Consider the following 17,665-nt stretch of genomic DNA (forward strand, 5'->3'; position numbering starts at 1 on the left):
TACCAATACATCCCCCCAGCATCAGCCTCTGCCAATCCTATGCAACCACGGTGTCTTTCCCTCAGCATGGGCAAGCCGGGTCCCAGAGAATGCAGACCAGCTGTCAGGGCATCTCACACAAAAATGAGCTCACGATCACCAATCTATCCTCTATTTGAGGAAGGCAAATGAAAAAGGTGAGGAACAAAAGAACTAGCACCCAAGGAAGGAGAATCCATAGAGCAAGTGGAAAAGCACCTTCAAAAATAATTACTGTCCTTAGAAAGATAAAAGGGGAAAGCATGTCTATGAAATAACTATTACAAAAATCCAAATGCATTTTTAGAATAAAATATTGCTGAAATAAAACATTCATTAGGAGGGCTGAAGAGAGAGCCTAATGTTCATGTTTCAGAGAAATAACACAGGAAATGGAGCAGCTTTGCTAGAACGACAGCACAAAAGAATGAAGAAATGAAAACTATAAAAAAGGTAAGAGATTAAAAAACATATAACTGGAAGTTTCATCACCTAAAAAATGTTCCACACAAAGAGAATAGAAGAAAGAAGAGTAGAAAAGAAGTATTTGCAGTAGGAGCTGAGAATTTCCCAGAACTAAAATACACATAAGCTGACACGGCAAGAGGCCTTTCGAGTACAAGCAGGGTAAGCAAGGGGAATACACCATGCACACACATGCACACATAGCCCTAGACACAGTATGGTGAACGTTCAGACATATTAAGGCAAAGAGAAACCACAAGCACAAGCAGATAAACATTATAAAACAAAGGTACAACAATCCACAATATCGTACTTCTCACTAGCACCACTGGGTGCAAGAACAGTAGAGCAGAATCTTCGAAGGACGTAAGGAAAAGAATTTTGCACCTAGAATTCTGTATCTGCCAAACTGCTAGCCCTTTAACATGGCAGCCAAAAGACATCTCTGGACATGTAAACACTCAAAGTTTACCCCTCGTAACAATTTAAGGAGACAGCAGTAATATACAGGTAGCAATGTGGCAGTAATATGCAAGCAGTGACATTAAAAAAGGACATTTTTACCACCTATTGTTTCCCAAATAGGCAATAATCAAGACAAATGTTATTTACTAACAATCTAAGAAGTTAAAGGAAAGACAACACCAACATGAGAAGTGGGGAGTGGGAATCAGAGAAAAGTAAAAATATGATAAGGTTCTTAACTTGTTCGGGAAGAAAAAGATTTAGAAATTGACTTTTTTTCCTCTAAGTGCTTCTAAAATTAATGTGTTAAAGTGTGAGATAAAATTTAAAATTGAAATTAGAACAAACCATTGGAGGGAAAAAGGAAAGTGCATGGGGTGGATGTACAGTTACAGAAAACAGTCCCCGAAGGGCCAATACTCCCGTTGTAACGAACTGCTCGTGGTCCCTCACGAGCTCACACAGGTCCACTTGTTCCTCCACAGCCTCGGTAATACCTCCATCCAAACCCTCCCCCAAGCCCTCACCTTTGTTCTTGCCCCTCCCCCTGATCCTACAGTATGATACATGCATTTCTACCATAGCATCTACGATACTTTTTTAAACTTGTTGTTTACAAAACCATCTTGCTCACTGGACCTAAGTTCCTTAAGGATTAGGGCAGCCTCCTCACTTCCATATCCTTTACCACATCGCAGTTACTCATCATGTTTGTTGAATGGATGGATACAGAGGCAACTTTAACACATTTAAAATAGTGAGAGACACAGAGATTGAATATTGCTAAGGCTATACGTGATTAAATTATGTATTGCGGGGTGGGTGTGTGTGTGTGTGTGTGTGTGTGTAAATGCCATGTCTAAGTTCCCATCGCATCTCTGACAAAGTCAGCCTTGCATCTTCTTGTTAAGTTTAAGAGTCAACTAAAGTTGCAGGAGGACGGACTAGACAATGCTAAGGTGTCCTTCATCGCCAAGGCTCTAAGCTTAGAGAATAACGTTAGAGGCACTGTGATTGATTGTCCCTGAAATCATACTACACCTGCAGAAGCTCCATGTCTTCCCGGTTTTCAGACCCAGGAATATTCTCCATCAGTATGGCAGACATGACTCTCATGTTCATTTTCACCATATCCAATTCGCTGTGCAGTTTTCCGATCTGCAGAGAGCAACACAATCACCAGTAAGTGTGACACCAAGAATGGCTAGCTAGTTTCCTCCTCCCAGGGGACATTCACTGGAGGAGAAAACATTTTGATAAAATTTAATATTTTCAAACTTATATCAACATAATTAAATTACACTGTAATTGTATACTGTACATTTTAATTACAAATGCACAACCTGTCACCTTCTAAAAGGTCTTGAAATCTCTTGTAATGAATTTTAAAATATGCTCTAGGAGAGTGAATGAAGGGGGAAAAGTCAGATTAGAACCAATACGGAGAAGGAAGAAGGTGACCATTATCAGGAACCTGGACAAAATGGCAAAGTTAGTCTGGGTTTCCTGGAAACCAGTAGGGGAGAAAAAAATAAGTGTTTTATAGTCCCATTGTGTTAGAAAAGGAAGAGTCAAGAGAGAAACACTTTTTTTTTTCTCCTGGATTAAATTCTAAGAGGGACTATTCACAAGGATTTTTTAATATAATACTGAATAATAATGATACAAAGTCTCAAATGATAGTTCCTTGTAGCAGGGCAGACATGAGCTTCATTCAATAATTGCTTATCTAAACCTCTGGTAAACAGATACAAAGAGGCAAATGTAATTCATCAGCCGGCATAGTTAACATTAGTAATAAGACTATCACTTCCTGAGCTCGCTGAGATGGCATGTGGACAGTCCTAACAGGAGCAACAGGAATCAGACGGTTGCCACTAGATCCATTCCACAGACAACCCTCCACATAGCTGCTAAAGCTACTAGACAGCACTACCGTTAAAACCTCAGGCTTCAGAATCAGACAGAAGCTATGAGATTAATTCCACTTACAACTGAACCATGATAACGTGCACATATCACTAAGTCTCAGTCCCCTCCTCTGTAAAATGAGGCTAGAATACACATCTGCCTCGTCGCACTGTTAAGAAGAATCAACAAACTATATTTAAAGTGCTCAGAACCTGGTCATCAGTAAACACGGTTGTCGCTGTTACCTGTTCTGGGACCAGTGTAATGGTGGAGCTCTTGGGAACCATAGAATAAAGAGCTGGTGCGGTAGGAACGGATGCTGACGGACTTGGTGAGATCTGAGCAGTCTATCAATATGAAATACAGGAATATTGTTATTTGAATTAACTTGATCACCCCCTCTCCCAAGCCCAGGTTTTCCATTTACATGACTCAATCCCTAGGGAGAGTTAGCCCTCAGGACAAACCCTCCACCAAGATCAGGCTTTTGGGATACACCTGAATTGCTTTTTCTACCAAGGCAGGATTCACCAACCCACAGAAGGAAAGAACTACTGTTTCTGCATGATGGAAATTACAGGAAGTTACAAACTGAGCTGTAATCAGTCACTCAAAGTATTTTAAGTTCAAAACCTTGATTATCTGCAAACTTGAGAAACTCTTCCATAGGCACAGTATTATTAAATAAATTTATCAGATGACTACCTAACCTGCCTAGCACCAACCTTTCTTTTGAAAACTGCCCCTCCTCTGCTCTACCCAAGTGATTTCCATGTGGAGCCACCATGTTCTTATATAACCTCAAATCTGTGCACAAATGGAAAACTGACCCAGGTTGGTTCAATGGGTCCCTTCTCCAAGTTTTTGACCTTGGACTCTGGAAAAGCTAAAGCTGTAACATGAAAATCTGGGAGCTATGTTGTCTACCATGTGGAAAAAGCTAGTCTGCAATGACAGAGAGGAATGAAGCTGATGATCAATGGGAAACAGACAAGTAGCAAGGCATCGGAATGCTTGGTTCTCTTTGATTCCAAAGATCCAGCTAACAACCTTCTTGTGGCTTGGTGGGCTACCACGGTTTCCTTCTCATAAATGAATTTTTCAGCTTAGGCTAGGGGGAGCTAGGGTTGCCCCTTTCGATGAGAAAAGACCCATGTACTACGCTGTCTTACTCTACACAGGTCAACAAAAATGCCTAGTACCTCTTCTCTGGCCGCTTCAGCCTCCGCATCTGATGGAGGAAACTGAACACCTTTCTTAAGAAGATCCAGGTACACTTCTTTCACCTCACTTACATCCACGCCTCCTGGGAAGCCCTGCGACCAAGTCTGAATTCAAGACATGGAACGTTCCAGAGTTAAAACAGCAGCAAAAAAAAAACACAGTTCTTAAGCTTGTGACAGAAAATGAAAGGTTGACAATTATGTACCTTAGAAAGAGAAGCTACTTTTTTTTAACTGAGGTATACAGTTAATTTGAAAAAACCTACTTTTGAATGCCATACACAAAATGCACACTTTTAGAGACCAGAGTAATATACAGTATTTTTAATTAGATTCCCATGCCTCAACAATTTAATGGCCCTCTGGAACAGGTACTGTTGATTGTTTTTACTATATTAAACCCAGAATTAATAGATTCTAAAATAACATCATTAACTTTTTGCCAAATAACTGAAAATATCTAATTCAGAACATAGTTTCCCTCTGCTCCCTAAACATCATTAACTTTCCTACGTGACATGGATAAAACAAAAAATGAGAGCCAAGTTCGGACAAGACTATAAATTCTTCAGAAAAAGGCCACAATTGACACAACACTGTAAACTGACTATAACTCAATTTAAAAAAAAAAAAATCCCCCGCCCCCCAAAAAAGAAAAAGGCCACAATCCAATGCCAAGAAACTATTATTACATGGAAAATCACATAGTAAAAGATGCTTTGGGGTTCAATTCCAGGTTTGTTTGTAAAGGATCACTGAACCAACTGGGAGTTAGGTAGTTAAATCTCTAATCTTAGAAGTTTACCATCCCACAAGGTATATAATAGACTTACCTTAATAAAATTCAAAATTCTATTCTGAATATCTACTGGCAAGGTGTATCTGGGATTCAGCAGCTTAACTAGACTGTCTTTAACAAATTCCTTCTTCACAATCAGAGACTGGAAACTCGGACCACAGTTCTCCACGCACATGTCAATAAGCTAAGGAGAAAAATTAAGCATTTTATCTCTTTGGCAAAAACACCTCCTACATGTAAGGTAAAAATTGCTAAGCCACAATTTCTACCAGCATTCTAACTACTAACCGTGAGGTGGGAAGCCCATGAAAAAGATGGCAGGACCCCCAGGCAGGGCCATTACCCTCCTGCCAGAACCATCAGGTTCCTTGGCCCAGAAGCATTATCTCACTTTTGAAACTCTGAAACGGCTAGCGGAACTTACCCCTAAGATTCTATTGGTTCCCTGAGCTAACTCCTGATTGGTCCATTTCTCTCACTCCAGATTGGTTCATTTCCCCTACTCCTGATTGGCCCATTTCTCTCATTCCTGACTGGTCCATTTCTACAAACCTTGTTCCTAATTAGTCACCTGTGTTGTACCTTATTTGCATATGATGTTGCAAAATGTTGCAAAGTCTAGACTGGTAGCCTATAAAAGGCTGTGTAAACCTATAGACGGGGCCCAGAGCTTGGAGTGTTAACTCCTCTGGGCCTGCTGGCATAATAAACCTGAGTTCTCCAACTCTCCAAGTGCTGCTTGGTCTCTCACGCGGATCCAGGTTGCTGTCACAACTGAGCTGTAACACCGAGCTGTAACACTGAGATGTAACACACTTTTCTGCAACAAGCATAATTTGGTATCTATGAAAATACATTCAAAACGTTAGGTTCTGGGAATGTGAGGAAGTATGAGGCGCAGTGCGACTGCTGAGTGGATATGCTGCAGGGGCGTCAGGACACACATGTACAAGAACCGATAACAATTCGAGGTAGCAAAAGCCAAGGGCCAAATGGGAGGTGCAAACAAAGCACATGGACGACGGACAAGGTGACATTTGTCCTAGTGCTCCCAGGAAAGTCCTGCTGAACGCCTGCTGTCCTGGCCTTATTAATGGCAATACCTCCCCTCCCTCTCAAAAAAGTCCTTGTCTGAATGATAAATGACATGGTTACCCCCGCTACAGACCTTTGCAGGCAGATGTGACAATTCAGGGCCAGGTGGTCTCAGGACTTTTGGAAAAGGGGGGGGGGTCCTAAGCTGGGCTGTGAGAAATAGTAAGAAAAGTACAAATGAGGATAGAGCAATATTCTAGGCAGGGAAATGGTATTAAAAATACACATACAGGTGACAAGCGTCATGAGCTGCGAGGAGGAAAACAAGTCCTCCCATTTATCTAGGTTCCTTTACGTAGGTCAACTAGGGACGGCTGGGTGGATGAAGTCTGGAGGGGTTTCATCCCGACTGCAGAGAAATTTGTGTAGCCATATGAAGAATGTGGGCATTGTCCTGAAGGCACTGAGAAGTTACTGAAGGGCTCTTATTAGTTTGTCTCCATCACATCTCTGTCCTGAACTTGAGAGAAAGGTGAGTGTGTGCAAAGTACTCTGACAGGGTTTTCCAGCAGCACTCTACAAAGGGAACGGGAGGGCTACAGAACCGGCAATGATGGAGAGACCCAGTAGCGACCCACCAGGGCAGCCTGCACACAACGGCCCGAATGAGGATGCAAGGAAGGAAAGACATGAGAATTAGGAAGGAAGAACTTTCAACAACTGGGTGTTCGTTGAAAGAGGATGGCTAAAAATTAAGCGATTGTTATTCTGCACGAGATCGTTGGCACCCTGGATGGAAACTTGGAAGTGGATGGGGTTGTCTGACTGGTGTAAGGTCAAAAGGATGGGTTGAAATTTAGATATTTTGAGTTTCCAAGTACTATGAACTGAATGTTTGTGTCCCTCCCAAATTACATGCTGAAGTTCCCAATACCTAATGTGACGGTACTTGGAGGTGGGACCTTTGGGAGCAAATTAGGTCATGAGGGTATAGTTCTTGTTTATGTGATTAGTGCCCTTATAGAAAGGGGTAAGAGAGATGACCTCTCTTTCAGCCATGTGAGGATACATGAGCAAGTGGCCATCTACAAGCCAGAGGGTGGGCCCTCATCACACGCTGGACCTGACAGCACCTTGATCCTGGACTTCGTAACCTCCAGGACTGTGAAAAATAAATGCCTGTTGTTTAATATGGCATTTTTTGTTACAGCAGCCCAAGATGACAAAGACAAAAATGGATGGTGAGACATTCAAGTGGAGTTTTTTAGCTGAGAGCTGTGCATGCCCAGCTACACCTCAGGAGAGAGTCAGGCCAAAAGGGAGGACTCGAGGCTGCCACGGATTAGCAGAGAAGAGGAAGGGGCTAGAACAGTGGGCTCACCTGTTAGACCAGACGGGCACTCAGAGGCAACTGAAGAGCACCCAACAGAAACTGATGCACAAAATGAAAGAGAATGTAATTTGGCAAAGTCCCAAGAGGGTAAGGTTTCCAGGAGGATGGAGTGTCAAACAGTTAAGAAAAGGGACTGAGAGAGTGGGGGTCATCAGTCACCTCGAATAAAAGATGTTCAATAAGTCGACATGAGAAGAAGTCAGGCGAGGAGAGAAGGAGTTGGTATTGAAGAACTTCATGCAGAAAGCAGATTTCTAAAGGTGATCTGAAAACAAAATTTAATCTCTAGTTCCCATGCTCACCACCACCTCGGGTTGGAAAGGTCACAAAAATCATAACATGAGCAAGATAGACAGACTCATCTCTGCAGAAAAGAAGCCCTGAAAATTGACTCTACACCATGCTCCGTGTTGTGTCACTTTAATGACAACAGAAAAAGAAGGTATGAAAGCTGTACTTTTAAGGGCAATGGTGCTAAGAAAACAACCATAAAACACAGAAGCAGAGTACACGCAGCTTTGAGAAACACAAGGAGAACCTTTACAGCAAAGGGAAATAAAAAAAGAATCCAAAACATATTGATATTAATCTATTTTAATGCAAGTTGTTTAGAGAAAGACAAGTTGAAAAGCTGAGTAATACATGCCTTTCTTGCTTGACACATGGTTATGACGAGCTTTTATTAGGTGAAATGCTGGTGGGAAAAGTGCCTTTAGTTCAACGGGAATTTATAGAAATATTTCATGTGACCGGTATGCAGTCTTAAGCAAGATACTCTGCCTCCAAGTCTCATTTTCCCTAATGATGAAATGAACGCCAAATATTCCACAAACCACTTTCTATGTTTGGAGGACCAAGATTTTACGATAATGGACAACATTCCCAGGAGGTTACCAACTCAAAATCAAAGAGTCAACATGAAATGCAGAGAATATTAACATCCGGAGATCACCAATCACGCCCTCTGTATTTTCCCACTGGAATCTAGAATGTCAGGACTAATTACTTCAATCCTATCACCACTGCCATTATGTCACCAGAATCTCCTTCCCACCCCAGCCCACTGAGCTAAGCAATAAAAACTTTTTGTGGCTGTGGGAGCCCATGACTGGGTTAACAAATTGTAACAGACCCCAGCCGCTTGTCTTCTTTAAGAAGAACAAATGTGCTTAGTAACTGCTTTGCAAGCAGGAGCCTGTGCATCCCTGCTCCGGTCTCCTTGCCCTAAAAAGCAGAGACAAAGCCTTGCTTGCACAATTGAGGTTTTACATAGCACTCTGCTCTTTGCAAAGCAGCGACCCAGGCCCTCCAGCTATAAACGCTGGGCGTGCCTGCTGGTAGATAGTTATCCCCCAAAACAAGGAACTGGCTGGTCTGGCGCTTTGCTTTAACGTATCTGTAAGAATGTGTCTTGTTCCCCTCTCCCTGTGACTTCCCTGAAGATAAACAAAGCCTTTGTACTCACAGTGACTTCTACAGTCTCCATCCCATCCTGTCTTTCCCTAAATTCCTGCATTCCATCATCCAACTGTTAATGATTTTTCCTTTGATTATACACAATAAATGTAGGAGCATTTGAGAGGCTCCTGGAGTTGGCTCCTGACTCCCTCTCGCTCTCTTTTGACTTTTTCCACGTTGTCTCTAGTAATTCATTCCATCTCGGTGGGGCTTCTGACGGCCAGAACTCACATGTGGCAAATTGGAAAAATTAAATACCTTGTTTCTACACATTTTGAAATTGGGCCTTGGTGTAATTTGTGTGTTTGCATACCCTGTTTTTGCAAACAGGACAACCTAGAAACCATAATCCTGAGGCAGGGTAAACAACCCGGGAGCCAAGGAACTGAGAGACGAAAAGAGGATGCCAACATCAGGCTTCACAGATCTCCTTTAGCACCTGGCTGGGCAAGTCACTTGTCCTGACTAAGCCTCAGTGTCCTCATCTGCAAAATGGTCATCACGCCTTCCTCCAGAGACCTGCTGCACACCTTAAAGTGAAATATAACGTATGTGAAGAGCTGACCCGGAGCAGAACCTGAAGGAATGTAAGCACTGTGATCACCCATCATTCCATGGATAATGTCTCATCAGGAGAGGATGTACTGATTAGCTGATCGAAGTATTCCTTTCAGAAAGGCTTGGGGGGAAAAAAAAGAGCTACTTGGTAGTTTCACTTCTCACAGTAAATCACTACACCAAGCACAGCAGACTAGGCTTTGGGGCCACCCAGAGCCGAAGCCCCAGCCAAGGTATGGCCACCTTAGGGGGTGAACTCGTTTTACAAGTTCCTGCAGGAATAAACGCATCTCACACTAATTCTGAAGCCCCCATGGCTCATCACCTTGGGGGTGGCTCCTATTAATTAACTGAGTCCCAGGAACCTGTTCAATCACTTTCCTTTTCACAATAATAGTATCTTGCTGAGACTTATCACAATTGACTGATTCAAGAAAAGCCAGCCTCTGGCGAAGACAAAGCCTGGAAACAAAATGCTTTTAAAAACAAAACAAAACTGCTGGTTCTTGACAGATCTGCACCACCAACTGAGGTAGGAAATCACAGTGTAGTCAGATCCCATCAAAGACCTAATCAAGGCTAACAAGTCCATGGAGAATCCAAACGACAGATTATATAAACGACATTTATAATTGACCTTGACAGGCTCTCATCACTTCACAGTAATGAAACGGAAATGTAATATGTGAGGATTCATTCTTAAAGAGTTTATTGGTAAACATATAATTGCTTTTGACAGACACTGGGTGATTCTTTCTGTGACTAATTTCCCTCAGAATTAAGTTTGGCTTAAGTTAATATGAAAGTCAGTTTTGAAGCCTTAAACACACCACTACAATGCAGTGAGTAGTCTTGGGGGGAGCTGATCGGGCTGTTAAAGACACAACATGGGGAGATCGGCATGAAGCTATCAAGAGCCAAAGGCCAATTTAAAGAAAATCCAAGAAGCAGGCACCTTCTTGAACTGTGCCCCTAACTATGAAGGGCTAGTCGGACCCCAGCCTGTGACCCACCCTTATTCAGGCACAGGTTTTAGACTCTCTTGCTCTCACGTACTGCTGTGGAAATCACGAGGTGGAGCATGCAGTTATCTGAGGTGGACCAGGTAACGGGAACAGACAGCTAGCTGGGAGTGAGGCTCGAGAGGTTAGAACACTCAAAGGAAAGAGTGGGAACCTAAGGGGAAAGGGAGGGCTGAGAAAGATGACAGTCTGGAATAATCCAGCTTCCCTGGGGAAGACTCCTGGTTCATCCCCAGAAGGAAGGAACCACAACGAAGGAAGATACGGAGACAGGGATAAGAAGCAACCATGGAAATGTCAGGTGGGCTAGCTACAAAAGAGAAAGAGACAAACCATTATACAGAATGAACCACTCTAAGAAGGTGAAACGCCACACGTGGAAATATAGAAAATGGCATAAATACATCTTTTGCTCTTAGGTTCCTCAGTCAATTTTCCAAATCAGCAGCAACCTTGAGATACCCTAGAGCCACTTCATTTTAGAGCACATCTATGTATCTTTCTACCCCAATTCTACAGTACATTCCATTCGCCCTGAGTCTTCCTGCAGACTAGGGGAGTGGGATGGGGGCTGAAGGACACTCGGTCATTAATCAGCCAACATCGGATACACTGATGTGCTAGCTCTGCACTCCGTACAAAGGAGTTGAAGACACAAATGAAATACAGTGGCCCTTTCTTGCAAGAGGCCTGATTCATTCTGAAAAGCAAGGTGGTCCAGAGCCAGGACATGGAATTTAAGAGTCTGAAAACTGGGTTGAAATCTTGCCCATGCTACTTAAATCTTGGAGGAAAAAAAAAATCACTTAACCTCACTAACTCTGTCTCTTCATCTGTGAAATGGAGTCAATAGCACAACTCCTTCACACGGTTGCTGAGAGCATCAACCAGGTACCAGGCAAAGGTTTATTTCCGTCATCAACCCAGCATTCTGCTATGTCTGCTGAGTTGCCTCTCCCCCCTTCTCTCTAGTTCCCTCCATTCTGTGAGCTCCCTGAGGAGGCTGCTTTGGTAAAGACAGGTGAGAGGTAGGAAAAAAAAGGCAGAAGGAAGAAAATCCCATCTGAAGCTACATTCAGATCCCTACTTGAAGGGTTTCTGCACTGATAGTTTCATTAAGACGGTTGAATTCATTTCTTCTCTATCAGCTACTGTCCAAGAAAACAAGATGTGGGAAGTTCTCCCCATGCGGGTGGAAACAGGGATCTGTGCTCACCTGTGCCCCACAGCCCTCTTCAACACTCCCAAACCCCCTAAGGGCAGTGCTGCAGGATGAGTGCCAGGACCCTGCGTGGCCTGGGGCTGGGGTGAGGTCAGCAAAGGCACTCAGAAGAAGTTAGAAAGCCACACAGATCACTCTCAGGCAGCAGGCAGGGCTTGCAAAGCACACTGAAGTAAAACGGGCAACTCACCAAGCAATGAAGAAATCACACGGCCAAGGTTGAGGGGAAAACAGGAACACATCAAATCAACGTCAACACCCAAATAAAGACAACAAGGCACGCAGGGGAGTTGTTTAAATCAACAGAGAACATTCTCCAAACTATACCAAGCAGTGGAACTTGGCTGCCAGCACCTCAGGATTCCACAGAGGTGCTCAAAGGAGGGAGAAAGTGGACGGAGAGGCGCTTTTCAAGCGCCAACTCTCCCCATGTGTAACGCACACACAAACTTCTCAATCCACTCAGTACCTACAAGCTTTGCAATACCAGTTCTCATCTTCTGACCAGGAAAAACTGATTTTCCAGGATAACGTGCTCTCCACAAAATTAAACGCTATTACAATCAATGAAACTCCCTGGATTCTGCAATTTTCAATGAACGAAGAGTTTTAATTCATACTGTAAATATCTTTTTGCTAACCTATTCATTTCTCAGAATATTTGTATCCTTTTTACCCAAAACTGGAAATGTGACCATAGCTTGGAAAATCCTAGAGTCTTAATTACTAATGTTAAAGTACTTACTGACAAGGTGAGTTGGATTTCTTTATGATTGTAGTTTTTGGAAATTCTTTTCTTCAAAGCTTTCACTGCATCTTTTGGCCTACAGCAAGAAATACAGTAAAATCATCAATGTAGGCACTGCTCAAAGTAAGCAGTCTCTGAAAAGCAATATATAGTGTGCATATGCAATATGCAAGCCTTGGTCCTGCCTGCTGGGCGACCCTGGACAGATCACTTACCTTTTCACACCCGTTTCCTCATACATCCAGGCAGACAATACCATCTACCCGCCTTGTGAGAATCAAATAAAAGATTTATATGACTATTACCCAGAAAGCACTACACACGGAATGTACTCATACCCAGAGTCCTCCATCAATGCACAGAACCAGTCTGCAGGAAATGTAATTTCAAAACATGTTACCTATTTTGATTACCAGTATTTCCTAAGCATCCTGTAGGCAATGGGACATAGAAAGTGCTAGGACTAACTAGGTCAGCTTCTGATAGGCTACAATTTTATGTTACAAAAGGAAGAACTGTGTGTAAGCAGAGGGTCCGAATTTACTCTGAGAGGTTCAAACGGTACAGATTTCCAGTTGTACGTAAGTAATGGGGATGTAATGTACAACACAATGACTACAGTTAACACCCCCGAATGGTGTATTTCAAAGTTCTTAAGAGGGTAGATCCTAAAAGTTTTCATCAGAAGACAAAAAAAAAAAAATTATTGTAATTGTATGAGGTGATAGATTATAACTAAACTTACTGTGAAAGTTGTTTCCCACTACATGTAAGTTAAGTCATTACACTATACACTTTAAATTTATACAGTGCTGTTTGCCAATTATATCTCAAAACTTAAAAAACAAATCCTTTTTACGTATTACTTTCCAATTTTGTTTATGTTTCCATGAGCAGAATTTCTATTATATGATAATGTAACTAACTACATGATATTACATATACCAACGTAGAACTATAACTATTATAAAATGTATAGATATAGATATATAGATATATAGATGTATTTCTTAAAAATCCTATATAAAATCTAGGATTAAACCCTTGGAAAAGTTCAAAAAATAAAGATACTGTTTAAAAAGAAAAAAAATTTACGCTGATTGTAAATTTGCATTTTGTACGAGCAATGAAGAAATTCGTATTGCCAGTGAAGAAAAGGTTCAGAGGAACCAAATACAGTAAATAAGATTATAGGAAAACACCATAAATGTTTTAAATTACTAACCATAAGCACTTTCCATTGATATAGTCAATAATTAACTGGAATGTTTTCTTCATCAACAAAACTAAGACAATCTCTTTTGCTGTTCATTATTACTTTAATATGCACAGGAAAATTCAGAGAATTGTATTCCTTATAATGACTTTGTAATGTAGACTAAGTCTGAAAATAGTTGGCCTTCTTAACAATTTTGTTTTTTAAACTTCAATTCTCTAAAGTTTAAAAAGTGTAACAAAAGATAGAACAGCTTTTAAGAGCTTAGCATGAACATGAGTGAGTTGGCATTTGGAAGGAAAAAAAAATGTCTTGTGACAAGCAGAGTAAAAAGGCTGCTAGATTACTTCCTGACTGATAATGAAAACAGCCCAGAGATAGGTCACCATCAGGAGTCCACTAGCTTCTCGAAAATATTTTTCAGTTACACTTATATGAAATACTGGCAATCAGCGGAGGGGGAATTCCTAAAGAACAAACAATCTCTCTCTTTCTCTCTCTCTCTCTCTCAAGAACAAGGAATTTGAACCTCACAGAGATAAAACTTGAAACCATTAAGGAAAAGGCAAAGAGGAGAAAAATGATAATGGGTTCTCAGATATTCCACATGCTGAAACAAGCAGCTGTCCTAGTATTTCAACCTGACACGTCTTCAAAAGGCAGTGGTCGCTTAAAGGGTGATGGAAACACTCAACGAAAAAGCCAAAGACTGCAGGACAAAATGTACTGTTAGTTCTGATGTTTCTTTTTTTTTTTTCTTAACATTTTTTTATTGAGTAATAGTCATTTTGCAATGTTGTGTCAAATTCCGGTGTAGAGCACAATTTTTCAGTTATATGATGTTTCTTATCAGAGGCAAATGCATGAACCACATACTGTACTCACCCATCCTGGGTAGTGTTAATTATGTCACAGATGTGCATGAACTGGCCCCAGTCTTCAGTCTGAGCTCCAGCAAATGTAGCCTTTTCTGCAAAGAAAAAGCTGTTATGTTGAGCCTGTGCTACAACTGAATAAAAAATGTCTGGTTTTCCTCAAATAATCTGCCTGGAGTTGCAAGTACCATTAAGTTTATATTACCAAAGGGCAAAGAGATTTTTTTTTCTCTGAGCTACTCCCAGTAATTCAGGAATCAGTCAAAACTCAAGTTCAGAGTGCTGCTGTTTCAACAGTAATGAGTGACCTATTAATAAAGACTGCAGGCCAGCCCAGCTAAATCTCCATCTGCCTGCCTGTCTTTCAGAGAAGGACAGCCACCTATAAGGTGAAGTGCACAGTGCTGAGTCTTTTATCTTATGCAATTTCATTTAATCCACTATTATACACGAAGAAATAAAAGTTCAGAGAAGTTAAGGAAATAACCCAAGGCTACACAGCCAGTACAGGCTAGAACCAGCATTCAAACCTAGGTTGTCTGATGCCAGATTTTTTTTTTTCTTTTTAAAAATCTTTTTATTCCATCCTTGGGGAGGGGGTGTTGAGAAATAAAACAGAACTACTGAAACTGTCTATGTACTTTAGCCGTAGAGCAAGGTCACTCCCAGCACCTGCACTAACCAGAGCTACACCAGGCAGACCTGAAAGTCTCTGTACCTGGAACCCCATCAGTAAACAATCAGATATCTTCCTTCTCCACATCCTCCTTAAGAATACGAAATGACACCTGGAAAGGATAACAGAATACTCAACCTGAATGACCTTTCCTACAACAAAGAAGAATATACCTCAGCATGAAAACACAAGGTCCTAGAGGGGATGAAGAGAAAATGTAAAAGGATAATGAAAAGGATAAAGGTTTGGTTGGGGAAACCCCAGACCTTAGCCTGCTTCCCATCTAGAAGAAGCACTTTTTTTGAACTTGGCATTCAATGGGCAAAGCTTACCAACCTTGTGTTGTTCAGGCACGTACCATTATTCTTCCTGCCAAATTCCTTGCTCCCCATTTCCTGCTCTTCCACCTTTCCATTTTCCTAGAAAACTCCTATTCACCCTTCAAAAGCCATGGCAGAATTAAGTTCTCCCTTTTCCATACGTTTTAAATGTTTTACATTTCTCTATCGCAAAGGTACTGTACTACAGATACTACAAAACTGTGTGTGTCTTTCCTACAAGACTGTGCATTCCCTGATGGTTGAGACTAGGTCTTGCCTCCTCCAGGTCCAGATAGATAGCTGGCAGTATCAGTAAATGTTTACAGCATTAAGGAATAAATCAGCCTATGAAGATGCAGTCTGCATCCATTTCTGTTCAGGGTTCACTTTGGTACCCAAAGGGATTCAGCCAGCAACAGGTACTGGGAAGGCATTTCCTCTTCCATGATAGTTACACCCACCATCGTATAAAGGTGTGGGAACTCAGCTTCAGGTTGGGTGCTGTGTTACTGTCACACAGCAGTTAATGAAGCCGTAGGCAAAACTGTCCAAATCTGAGCCTCCTTATTATAACTTCCAGGTTCTCAGGATTTCCCCACCCCACTAAGTTCCCCACATGACCGTGCTTTGCCTGGCATCTACACGCACTGGCGCCACACCTGGTTCCCAAGGGAGGCACAGGGAGAAGAGGGAGAAGGGGGCTGGTGTTGGTGAGAGTCCAGGCCCTGGCTCCCGCTTCCGCGTACGTGGATGAGAGCGCAGCCTGGAGGGAAGGGAGTCACAGGCAGGCACCTGCGTGGCCCGTAGTGGCCTGGAGGGGCTTCTTGTGACCCCCACACCCCCGAGCGAGCCAGGCTCCCCCTTCCTCCACTCCAGGGCTGAGCATGTTCATTCTCAACGTTTACCCCGAAAAAGTAACTCAGGTTGTAAGGGCCTGGAGCTAGAGAGAACAGATTTGACGAGACCTGTCACAGCGAGGTCATCGCACTTAACCTCCAGGAACCTTCTCCCTGTAAGCGGCCACGACAACCCTGGGCCCTCTGGGGGACGCACTTTCTGAAGAGCTTGCCGCTGCCCAGAAGTTGACGCGCTCCCGTAGAGGCCCACCCACGCGGGCCCACCTGTTCCCTCCCCCTGCTCCCCTCTCCCTCCCTCCCAGGCACCGGAAGGAGGGAGTGAGGAGGCGGGGTTCTAGGGGGATCGGCGGTGGACAGGTACCTCCAGGGGCCGCGCGGCGCGCCGGGCGCTGGGAAAGTTGCGGGGGCGGGCGGTGGGGGAGGATTGCCTCCAACTTGGACCCACGCGGTCCTCCGCGCCCCAGAAGGGAGTCAGCGGGAAAGGGACCCCTTACCTATGAGGTGGCCCACGGCGGTCGCGTACGGGTCCCGGTGACTCTTCCCGAACGCCATGGTAGCGCAGGGAGCCAGCCGGCCCTCCGCCTCCGCCGTCGCCGCTCCCGACTCCACCCGCCTGGGCCCTGGCTCCTCCCTCACGGCCGCGTTTCCCCCCGCCGCTGCGGGGCGCTGGGCTCCGGGCGGGGTCCGGCGAGAGGGGAGCCGGGGGGCGGGGTCCCGGGGGGGCGGAGACCCAGGGTGGGAACCCAGGTGGCGTGGGCTCCGGAGAGGGGGGCGGAGTCCCAGAGGGTGGGGCCCTGGGTGAGGTCCAGGGGGACGCGTGCCCCCGGGGGTCCCGCCAGGCGGCCCTGGGACCACAGCCTGGGGCCCAGCGACCCGGGCGCGGGTGCTGCAGCTCCCTGGGTTCTTCTCTGCGCCTCCTGCTGCCCTTTGTGGAGAAGGAAATCTGAGGTTAAACGCCTGTCTCAGGTTACTGTGAGCATTGCCCACGTGAACCGCTTAGGTCAGTGCCTGGTACCCACAAAATAAATAACCACCGAGTGAATCCAGTAGCTAGAAATATTTACCCCACCCCCACTTATTTCCCCGTCCCAGAGATCCAGGAGGGGAGTTGTGTCCCTTGCCCTTTAAAGCCGCAGGTGAAGGGCAGGAGGAGAGCCTGGCTTTGACCTTAGGGGCCTCGCAGTAGCTGGTGTCCTTTGTCTCACCCCTATTTCCTGAGGGGCCACAGGGCTCGGCCGAGAGAGCTCTCCGTTCCTCCTGGGAGCTGTGCCTTCCAGCTAAACTGAGAAGGGGAGAGGGGCTTTCCTTCTCCAGCAGGGAGTGTTTGGCCTTGCCCGCTTTGGAATGTAAATCCAAGCTGGAGCAGTTCAACCTCTTTCCAGCCGCCCTTTCTGAAGAGGAATG

At 43.9% G+C, this 17,665-nt stretch overlaps 1 protein-coding gene across 5 annotated transcripts in view; it reads right to left on the bottom strand.

Annotated features, from left to right (window-relative positions):
- The window catches only part of TOM1L1 (target of myb1 like 1 membrane trafficking protein), a 49,685-nt gene extending 32,740 nt beyond the window's left edge, over positions 1-16,945 (bottom strand). Inside the window, exons 1-7 of one of the 5 annotated variants that reach the window (XR_012059503.1) lie at positions 16,756-16,942; positions 14,419-14,503; positions 12,315-12,393; positions 4,916-5,065; positions 4,062-4,187; positions 3,105-3,206; positions 1,990-2,106 (exon numbers count right to left, since the gene is read on the bottom strand). Coding sequence is in view for 3 of the 5 variants with exons in the window: in XM_072938625.1 (XP_072794726.1) it covers positions 1,990-2,106; positions 3,105-3,206; positions 4,062-4,187; positions 4,916-5,065; positions 12,315-12,393; positions 14,419-14,503; positions 16,756-16,813 (717 nt within the window). In the remaining 2 variants the exon portion in view is untranslated. Of the gene's footprint in view, positions 1-1,989; positions 2,107-3,104; positions 3,207-4,061; positions 4,188-4,915; positions 5,066-5,169; positions 5,297-12,314; positions 12,394-14,418; positions 14,504-16,755 lie in introns of those variants that run through there. The other 4 variants (XR_012059504.1, XM_072938625.1, XM_072938624.1 and 1 more) reach the window with 4 other exon arrangements.
- Positions 16,946-17,665: the final 720 nt, after the last annotated feature.

This window comes from Vicugna pacos, chromosome 16 (assembly GCF_048564905.1).
Source record: "Vicugna pacos chromosome 16, VicPac4, whole genome shotgun sequence".
NCBI classification, from domain to species: Eukaryota; Metazoa; Chordata; class Mammalia; order Artiodactyla; family Camelidae; genus Vicugna; species Vicugna pacos.